At 43.3% G+C, this 10,732-nt stretch overlaps 1 protein-coding gene across 2 annotated transcripts in view; it reads right to left on the reverse strand.

Annotated features, from left to right (window-relative positions):
- Window positions 1-10,713, reverse strand: part of PREP (prolyl endopeptidase) — a 176,606-nt gene extending 165,893 nt beyond the window's left edge. The window contains exons 1-4 of one of the 2 annotated variants that reach the window (XM_090037291.1): window positions 10,560-10,713; window positions 7,163-7,237; window positions 5,653-5,786; window positions 2,353-2,483 (exon numbers count right to left, since the gene is read on the reverse strand). In XM_090037291.1, coding sequence (XP_089893417.1) covers window positions 2,353-2,483; window positions 5,653-5,786; window positions 7,163-7,237; window positions 10,560-10,604 — 385 coding nt within the window. In that variant the 5' untranslated portion in view covers window positions 10,605-10,713. Of the gene's footprint in view, window positions 1-2,352; window positions 2,484-5,652; window positions 5,787-6,364; window positions 6,446-7,162; window positions 7,238-10,559 lie in introns of those variants that run through there. The other variant, XM_090037296.1, reaches the window with a different exon arrangement.
- Between the last annotated feature and the right edge of the window lie 19 nt (window positions 10,714-10,732).

Here is a 10,732-nt window from a genome sequence, read left to right on the forward strand (position 1 = left end):
TAAAACATTAAGGGTATTACCCTCCAGTGGAATTCAACAGCATGGGATCAATTCTGCTCCACCACCCAATCATGCCTTTTGTTCAACATCTCTGACCAATTTAATAAAACCACGAACGCTACTTATTCTCTTCATCACACTCAGGTTCTTTACCTACGATCATTATTTCATACCACCATCCATAGCTCCTCCATTTACAGCCTGTCATCTGCACCAGTCACCACTCCTCATCGCACCAAGCGCGAGGCGGCAAAGAATACCGCTACCTGGCTCTAATGCGGTCTTGTAGCCCTAGCTTCCTTTAACCCCACAGGCCTAGGCATCATGCAAGAACAGCTCAGACTCCTTGGTCTCCAAATCAAACACTTAGGAAATCAGATGCAAAAAGCCAATTCCTTGCTTTCTCATCAACAAGACCAGCTCATAGACTATGTTATGCAAAATCGCTTTGTGTTAAACTTTTTGTTAGCTAAAGAAAACGGAATGTGCTCCTGGCTCACCAAGAATTCAGTTCGAAGATCTGTGCTGCTTCTATATCGAGTCAATTTCCCACAACATCTTTGACATCATAGCCGAAATGGAAGACAAAGATCGTCGCCCGTGACGTGGGAAATCTTTGGGACAATCTTGCCAAAAAACTCCCCTCCCAATTCAGTTTAGGGGACTGGAAACAATTTTTTTGGTCTCTTCTTGTCATATTGTGTTGCATTGGGGCGATAATGTGTTGCGCTTGCACCTTGTTCAAGTACGCCCTCTCCCGCTTTTCTGAACTCACCGCACGTGTTAGTAACATAGAAAGCCTATAGCAGGTAACTCCTACCACTAGTGATGACGACCTCAGCCTCATAATCTAGGCTGGCCATGGCAATGTGGGGGGAGATGTCAGAATCCCTACTCAGAATATGGCCAGGCCAGGCAAGCCTTTGGCAGGGCCTGTCGACCAGGTCAAAAGGTCTCTGAGCAGGCGGAAAATTACCAGCTACGGCCAGGTGGAAAATTACCAGCTATAGTTACGCAGCAAGAAACAAAAGCCCGCAAAAACCCACAGCAACACAAAATATAGTAGGCATGCACACTTGCAATGATTGGATAAAGTTCCCGTCAGAATGTTTACAAAAGGTGCAATGCTCCAAGCGCTCGTCGGAGGAACCATGAAACTGAACCTCAAGCGACAAAGAGCAACTGGACTGATCACCCAGGAGCTGCCTCCCCCAGGGTGAATCCCTGAGCGACCTTCAGGCCTGCCGAACGGAGTAATCTTTATCTCTCCAGCAACAAAGATGGAACTGGTGAGCTGCCGTGCCATTTTCGCTTAAGCACGCACTGTAAATAGTTTAGTGTTAGCTTTACCTTATAAGGACTTTTACAGCCTAGTTTATGTTTGTTAGGTACACTACCCTATGCTGCCTACCCGGTCTGGGACTTACCAGTGGTCAGCTGCACAAAGCCCTTGGGCTTGAAAGCAAGGGATTACCGAGAACCCCGTGACCCGATGACACCCTTGTATTCTACACCTATCCACACAAATAAAATTTTCCATCATATTGTTATCCTGTCTCCGTGTCCTGCGTGCTTCCCTTCCCCACTGGCATTCGCGAACTTTAAAAATCCAACAAACACTTGATCTAGGAGTTCACAGGAGTGAGTAGACAGGAGTCAAGTTAAGAACAACACTCCTCTTATCACTAAAATAATCCTCAGAGAAAAAGCATACCTTGTATCTGTCAGCTAAAGTGAATTACTGAATGTAGCTAGGCTGTACAGTGGGTAGAGAGGGCAGCACAAAACAGTTGGTGCAATGGAAAGTGCCCAGTTCATTTACAGAACTTTGCAAATATAGATGAGACTGTTCAGCTGGATTCCAAATTGGACAGCCAATGACAAGGCAAAGTAGTACTTTGGAGAGTTCCCAGGCTGTTTTCCTTGATGATCAGTACTAGACACATATTCCTTAAAGTCATTAGACTAGACAGTGCACTCTGAAAATGAGGTGTCTATCACATATTCTCTCAATCAATGGAGACATTATAGACATTCCAGGAAAGCCATTAATACATGCTGAGAACACAAGGAGACATTATCTGAGGTTAGCAAAATCATGTTCATTATGACTTTCCCATACGCATAAGGAGCCAACAGTTATTAGCTAATATTCCTATCTTCTTTGCCATTTATTTTTTTATGTGTAGAAAATCCATATCCATAGTTGCTCCCAATAGAAATGTACAGCCAGTACAAATTTTGTATTTACTTGTCCTTCTTTTCCATGCTTTTATAGCTAAGCACACTTAAACTACACCTACTTTTCACTTGAGGCCCACATTTGTTTTAAGAACCGTCTATCCCACTGACCTCGTAAAGCCACTGTGCCATCAGCAGAAAGCTTATTTGGATCGAGAAACACTTTGGCGTCAGCCTCCAAGGAGTCTTGCACATATAATACTCGTTGATTTTGCAGTCCAGTATTGTAAAAGTGAAAATATCTAGAAAACACAGAAGTCAAATTTAAAGTTCAGTTAAAGGGGAACAAAATGCAAACAACGTGAGAAACTTATGCCATAAAAGACAAAGACAAGTATATAAAGGGAAACATAAACCGTATAGAAGTGGCCTTTTACAATTCAGTGGAATTTCACATTCTTCTGAAAGAGGGCTTTGAAATGTACTTAAACTGTGTTCTTAAAAGAAGTCTGTATGTGAAAGTTAAGGTAACTTCCACTATACCTCACAATGTATTTCACTGAACACTCTCATGTCAACACTGTAATAAACTAAGGAACCTTTAGCAGACTGCTTGCTGTGAATGCAGAAGTTTCTAAAGGTGTTGCTGTAGACACAACTGTATCAAAGTTTTAAATCTGGACTACATAAACCTTCTCCTTCACGTGCTTACCCCCTTCCTGACTCCTGTATCTAGTAGCTGATAATAAAAAGAACCAACTTTGAAACCGTTTCATGTGTGGTTCCGGCTAAGGCCTAATAAGGCTATACCCATCCTGGAACACCTGTGAGAACCAGGTATTTCAAAAGTTATAGTAAACCAGTGAAGGTGCATTCTTGGAAATGGGTAAAAACAAAGTGGGCTTCAAAATTAATTGATTAAATAAGATAATTCGTCTTATTTTTGTGAACTAACAGAAGCCTTAGCCAACCTACAAACAATAGGTTCATGTTTATTTCTTTATATAGCACTTCCAGGCAATTTAACCCTTACTTGTGATTTAGGGTCACAAATAGCATCCATAACTTCACTGTAACATAAATTTTCCTCCTCAATCTTCTGTTTCCAGAACCAATACATTCAAATCCACATTTTCATTCAGAACATCCAGTAGTTATATACAACTGCAGGCACCCATGAACAGTGATAAGCAACAAGAAACTACTGTGGCAATGGGCTAGCAAATACCCTCAACTCATGTGCACTTAAGATTATGAAAATTTGAAAGATATTCAAAATAAATACATTTGGGTTTTCTTCCACTGTGGTTGTCCATTTTATAGTTAGTTTCCCTTTCCCTTCATTTCTTCCTTAGCCTCTATAAAGTTGGGTTTTTTTATGCCAGCTGCCCAGAGATGTTGCAGCTCCTAATTCTTGTCTGAAAACTGAAGAATTTGACTGATGAATTTCCAAATACTATATGGCTGGGACGCTCATAGGCTTAGTTCACTGAGTCACATTTTGCCAAAGAACCTTTGTTTAAATGCAGAATCCTTTCCTGAGCTGCACAAATAAAATAAATGAGAAACAGCACAAATATCACAATTTAAGTTCAGCCACATGTGAGAAGACGGGTCTGGTATAGAGGGACACTGAAGACTTATGAGGAATCAACTAAAAGCATTAATTTAGTGAGCATAATTTAAACATATTAAACCTCCTTGCAAATGTTCTCCTTGAATCTAAAGCTGATCTAAGGCTATTTTACCCCTGAATAAAAGCATGCATGGTTATGAAACAACATGCTTTAATTTATGGTCTTTAGTCAATTTCTCTGAATACCGATGATCATTCTTGTGTACCTCAGTCCTGGCAATACCATCACCAAACAAAACACAGATACAGCTCTTCCCCCTAACTCTTTTGTCTGGCTTGGTACAGAAAGACCCAAATGAGTTCCTTCTCTCCCCAGTTTAGGTAGCAGACTTGAGGGAATAATGGATTCCTTGCTCCTGCCTTTTTTCTGTAATTGGCTGTAAGAAACCACATGGCATCAACGGTTTCCAGTTGAAAGGAAAAAGATGAACTACAAGGCAAAAGAAATAGCTCCTTACGCTTTTCCACAATTAAAAATGTTGTTCCACATCTCTCAACACTGCAGAAGTTTTTTTGATCATAGTTATCAGGTTCTCCCCTTACTCTTTCTGCTGGAAGACCTTTTCAATGCACCTAAAGCAGTGATTCTCAGCCAGGGTGGCACACCGCAAAATCCTTTGAAGGGTGCAGCAGGCAGTGTGAGCAGGCAAGCAAGGTATCAGGAAATAAGCAAATAAAGGCACATTCAGACCTTAGGTGCGAGGAGATATGCAGATAAGAGTACTGCCCCTTCTGCAAAGAAGTAATCCCGGCAAGTAATAAACTAGTTTTTGAAATGTGGTACCATTCAATTTCCAAAAGTCGTGGAGGGGTGCCTTCAGTCTGATGAGGGATGCCTTGAATTTGAAGAGACTGAGAAGCACTGGTCTAGACAGCCAAGGTACCAATGACACATGAACCTGATGATACATAATCAAACCTGCAACTCTGCCTTTCTACGTCTCTATTTGGGGAAGTCAAATAATCAGCACCCTCCTGCCTATCTCCACCCAGTTATAAAGGAATAAAAGAAGCCAGCTCACCTACTCTCAGAAATCAGACTTTTTAGAAGAGCACATTTTATGTCCCAGTTGGGTTTTTGGAGGGGGAGGGGGGGTTGGATGAATATAAAAAGAGAATGGAGTTTTTCCACACCACTGCTTATGTGCAAGTTACTATTTGGTGAGGGTATCCCCACTGTTTTTTTTTTTTGGATATACTACACAAAGCTGTTACTTGCACAAAAAGAAAAAAAAACAGTAAAATGTTCTTAGTTTTAGTAATCTGAGTATTTTTAAAGTAACTTTGAATATGTCGTTATATGGGTATAAAATATTCACATAGAAATTTGATTTTCTGGTTAGTATCTCATCAAACAAACAAAGCCCTATGAAAAGCCCCTAACTGTATTCAGTAGTACTTTTTACCCAAGGATGTCAGAGTTTAGAAGCAGGAAACTGAGACACAGAGAAGTAACCCGTCAGTCACAAAGGAAGTCTCTATCAGCACTGGAAACTGTATCACCTGGCTCCCAGTCTAGCGGGCTACATCCTCTGGACTATATGGCCTCATGTTAATAATGCTCTATATATCATACAATATAGTGAACTGTATTTGAACTGTACCTTCCTTGCACTGTGTGCTTGTGCAAAGATTCAAGATAGATGCATATTAACTTCTAAAGAGTCACACCTGGCTCTGGAGTCACAGATTGCCACCCCGTTATAGTTCATTAGATTGGATAACTTAAAAAAAAAATAAACTCAATATGTTTTGCTTTATTAATGAGTGGTTATTTCTGAATAGTAAGAGCCGAGAATTACAATTTATTATCTCCAAAAAGATTCCTCACATACCTTCTTCCTTTTCTGAAGTGGCAACTGTACTTAGGATAGTCATAAAGTTCAGTCATTCGTTCCTTGAATAACCCTCGGACAGGACACTGCTCAAGAAAGGGCATTGTAAGCTTGTTCTGGGCCTCTACAAAAGCCTGCAGATGAAAAAAAAAGCAAAAAACATACACTTGTAAAGTAAAACAAATGTATCCTTCATGACACCAGTAAAATACAACAGCAGTTCTCAAAAGAGGCGTGGCAAAGGGTGGGGGAAGGAGTACAAAGGTGACACTGAGAAGCGAAAAAGCCAGTTAGCCCAGGTACAGCTTTGCACAATTCTGCCCTGCTGAAGCCATTCCTGATATAGCTGCTGCAGAGCTGGCTCAGGTGTCTCTGCAGCATGCTCGTTACAAGCAGGGATCCGGGTTTTCCGTTCGCCATGAAAAAATGTGGTAAAACATGGATTTTCTTATTTTAGGGAGAAAAATGCAGGAAATGGTCGGATAAGTGCAAGGAGTGAATTTGCATCCAAAAGAAAGGAAGACTGTTTCTATTGCCACCCTCCACTGGCAAGGATGGCTTTAACTTCTGAGAGCTTCAATTGAGCTTTTCAGTACCATCCCAGCAGTAATCAGCATGGGAATGCAAAATCAGATGGATAATGATGGAATATCCATCTTACACCACTGGAGAATAAAATACAGAGGGAAAATGTGTAAGAGTCTCCAAGCACCTGAAGGGTAGTTATGAAGTAGATGGTGACAGACTATTCTCTGCTGCTACAGGGAACAGGCCAAGGAGCAATGGTCTTCAGCTGCAGCAAGGGAAATTTAAGTTAGATATTATGAAGAACTTTCTTACCATAAGGGTGGGTAAACACTGGACTAGGCTACCCACAGAGGATGAGGAATCTCCGTTTTTGGATGTTTTTAAGAGCACGGTAGACAAATACTTGGCTGGGATGATGTAGTCATGGATAATCCCATCTTGAGCAGGGGGGTCAATTAAATTACCTTCTGAGGCCCTACTTTTCTATGGGTGTGTGTGCATTCACATAAACAATTCCTGGAGCAAGCCCTTGAAGCTTATACAGGAAAAAAAGTTAAATCAACTTTCCCTGAAGCACTAATACACAAAAATAAAACAAAAAACCTAAAGAAAAAAGTATTCCTCCCTCAATTTTGGCAATTTATTTTAGGTTACCTTGAAGAATAGCCAACGCATTCTGAAACTGAAATAAGACTTTTAGTTTTGGAGTCACCCGCCAAAAAGAGTTCCAATATACATAACATTTTAACTATTCAAATGCTCCAAATTGTTGGATGTATTTTTATGTTTAATATAGGAAAAATATTGCTTAATGCAGTTTCAGTGGAACAAGAGCATTGAGATACCCCAGGTGTCTTATTGCTAACATTTATAATGGTTAAATATTACAAAGTTTTCAGTGTGAATTTTGAAATATCATCTGTGTATTAACCTACAAAGACCTGTGATTAAACTCACAATTCAACAGGGGGGGAAAAGTTACCTTTGTTTGTTCACTATCAGGATCTTCAAGCCAGCAGTAGGGGTCAATTATTTTATGTCCATGGTAATCATGAACCTGAATTCAAAAGAAACATCTTGTTATAAAAAATTTTAAAAAACCACACAGAAAGAAAACTTTAGGAGTATTTTTGTTTCCAGGGCAGAAGAACAAGTGAGTAATTAACATTAAAGGAGAAACTCCTTGGAACTTTACAGGCATGTTTTCAGTGCTGGGAAGTAGGGAAGACAGCGAAGTTTAACTCTCCAGAGACTTAAAAATACACCAAAGTGAACCAACCAAGGTGGTAGCATTACAACATGAGAAGAGAAAAGTAGATCATGAGGTACATCTAATTCTTTTGCTCTTTACACAAAGGAAACGAAACTGCCATAATTTATTTGTCTGTCCCATCGTATCTAACAATCCAATGAAGGCCCAAAATCCAGAGCATTCATTTGGGATAATGCAATTTCATTTCATTAGAGATCTTTAGTTATCCAATAATTACAGTTTCCAATTATTTAAGAATGGAAGCACATTTAGTTGTAGCTCCTGTCAGTTTTATTTACTTTCCTTGTCATTAAACAAGTATGTTATATAAATAAGGAAAAATCTCAAACATTAGAAATACAAACATTTTTCATGAATTAAGGAGAGAGAGATCTACACTGTTAATAGTTGCACAGATCAGACACTTTAGCTTTCAAAATTCATTCAGCTTTAATAAAAGAAAAAAAGATCACCAAAGTCCCAGTCTTGCAAAAGCTTGTGATGACAGAAACATATGCAACTAATCATACATGGCAAGAATAAAGACCTGCTTTTTGTTGAGAAGGTGACGAAAAATAAAATTAGCTTGGAACAAACGTATACTCTATTTTTAAGTTGACAAAGCTCTCCACTTGCGGCTGAGCAGTCACTTTGCAGGCTCTCTGTGCATAATCATACACAGATAGCTTCTTTAATCTTCCACAACGTTTACTAGATAGATGAGGGGCTGGGCTTTCCCAGTAATTTTATATGCTTCCATTTTTTTTGAGTTTACAACCTGAGATACTTTGAAGAGGCCAATTCTCAGACATGAGAGTATCTACCCTTTAAAAAAAGAAGACTACTTTAAAGGTGTTTTAAATTGATAATCCAAAATCTACAATACAGTCACTTTTGGAATAATTCATAGAATCATAGATAATTAGGGTTGGAAGGGACCTCAGGAGGTCATCTAGTCCAACCCCCTGCTCAAAGCAGGACCATCCCCAACTAGACCAAACCAGCCAGGGCTTTTTTGAGCCAGGCCTTGAAAATCTCCAAGGATGGAGATTGCACCACCTCTCTTGGTAACCCATTCCAATGCTTTACCACTCTCCTAGTGAGAAAGTTTTTCCTAAATTTCCCTTACTGCAACTTGAGACCCATTGTTCCTTGTTCTGTCACCTGCCACCACTGAGAATAGCCTCACTCCAAACTCTTTTGAACCCCACTTCAGGTAAAGACTGCTATTAAATCCCCCCTTATTCTTCTCTTCTACAGTTACCTCAGCCTCTCCTGGTAAGTCATTCAAGCCTATGCCTTCTCTAGGTAAGTGACATCTTGCCAAAAAAAAGTTACCAAGAATTTAAGAGTTCATTTTTATAACTTCTTAACTTCAAATAATCCAAGACAAGTGCTGAAATACATTCCTTGCTTTATTAATCCTAGGATCACAGCGACACAGCCACTGCAGCAGTTTTAGATTTATAGAGCATGAACAGAATTTTAGTGAGCAACTTCTGCTTTTAATTATAAAGGGAGGGAAATCCAAGCTACTAGCACTCAACTAATGTGAAGAACAGCAGTGACAGACAGGAAAGAGGATTTTCTGGGCTGGGATTAGCATGAGGTGAGAGGACTACTACAGTTCAAAGCCGTGAGGCACTTTCGCTGCCAGCAGGATTCCCCTTGTCCTGAGAACTGTACTGCAAACCTTACCGTGAACCCAAATCATAACTGGCAACCAAAACAACAAGCACGCTTGTATCACCTGATCCTAACCAAAATCTCCAAAGTGGGGGAAAAAAATTGGCAAACACCATCTGGCCCCAAGAAAATGCTGCTAGTGCATCAGGTAACTGACTCAACAAGAAGCTTGTGCTTTCTACAAAATGGGGATCACTCATGGCCTGGCCCAACCGTTGTGGGGCTACCCAGCACTGGCAGGCACTAGAGCAGAGATTGTCAACCAGGGGTACACGTACACCCCCGGGGGTACTTGAGCAGGCCCTAGGGGTTACGCATGAGGGGAAAGGAGATGGAGTGCCGCCATGCACCATCCCGCACTGCCATGCAGGTGCTGCCCACCTGGCCGAATGCGGGGGAAGCTCACACACGGTGGCTGCCATTGCTGTGCATCTGGTAATGTGTCAGCCCCCACCCTGCTCAGCAACCAGGGGTACACTGCTCGTGTCTGGTGGCCGGGGGGCACAATGATCCAAAAAGGTTGAGAGCCCCTGTACTAGGGCAGCGTTTCCCAACCAACATGCTGCAGCACAGAAGTGTGCTGTCAGAAATGAACAGGTGTGCTGCAGAATTTTGCCACAGCAATGAGCTACATTAGGTACAAGGATGGGGAATGCCTTAGCAGGTGTGCTGTGGAACATTTTTATTAATGGGAGCGTGCTCTGGGCTGGAAAAGGTTAGGAAACGCTGAACTAGGGAATGCCAGCGCACACTGCCACCTGCCTAAAGCTCCCCTCCCCTATACCCCCCTCCCCCAGGGGTGCTCCACCCCAGCCTACAGAGCCATGTAATCTTGCCTCTATGGCTGCATCCAGACGAGCACGGCCACGGCATCCACGGTGCGCCACCACGTGCTGCACAGGTGTTCCCTGTGCTGCTACCTTGCAGCATGGCGGGGTCCACCCCAAGAGGTCAACCCCTCTCCCAGCTTAAAAAAGCAGGGTGACACACACACAGCGGCAGCTCACGCTGCCCCAAACCAGAGCCAAGGGACTGCAGCTCCCTGAGACCCCTAGGTAATGCTGTGGGGACAAGCAGCGGGTCTGCCCTACTACTTGCTCCAAATGTCCACTCATCTGGAGGCAACAACCTAAGTGTCCAGAAATCTTCCAGCGGTCACCCGTGACGTTTCCGAGCCCCGATGACAGCCCGCGCATGGGCCTGCCTGGCTGGCGCACGTGGGGCCGGCGCCGGCGCCGGCGCCGGCTCACGCGGGGCAAGTGCCAGGTCGAAACGCCGCCCCGGCGGGGGGGGGCGTGACGTCACAGAGCTCCCGCGCGCGTCACAGCCCCAGCACCATTCTGGTTCAGCCCCGGCCCCGGCCCCGGCCCCGCAGCTGAGGGAGCGAGCGCGGCCGGGACCCCGTGCCGTGCCCCGCCCCGTCCCCGCCGGCGGGACTCACGGCGGTCTCGTCGCGGTACACCTCGGGGTACTGGAAGGGCTGCATGGCGGGGCAGGGGCAAGGGCAGGGGCGGCGGCGGCGGCGGCGGCTGCGGCAGCAGCAGCAGCAGCGGGCGAGGAGCGCGAAGCGCGGGGCGGGCGCCGCCGCAAGCCCCGCCCAGCCGCCGAGAAGCT

This window comes from Crocodylus siamensis, chromosome 1 (assembly GCF_052110815.1).
Source record: "Crocodylus siamensis isolate JL-2025a chromosome 1, ASM5211081v1, whole genome shotgun sequence".
Taxonomy (NCBI): Eukaryota; Metazoa; Chordata; order Crocodylia; family Crocodylidae; genus Crocodylus; species Crocodylus siamensis.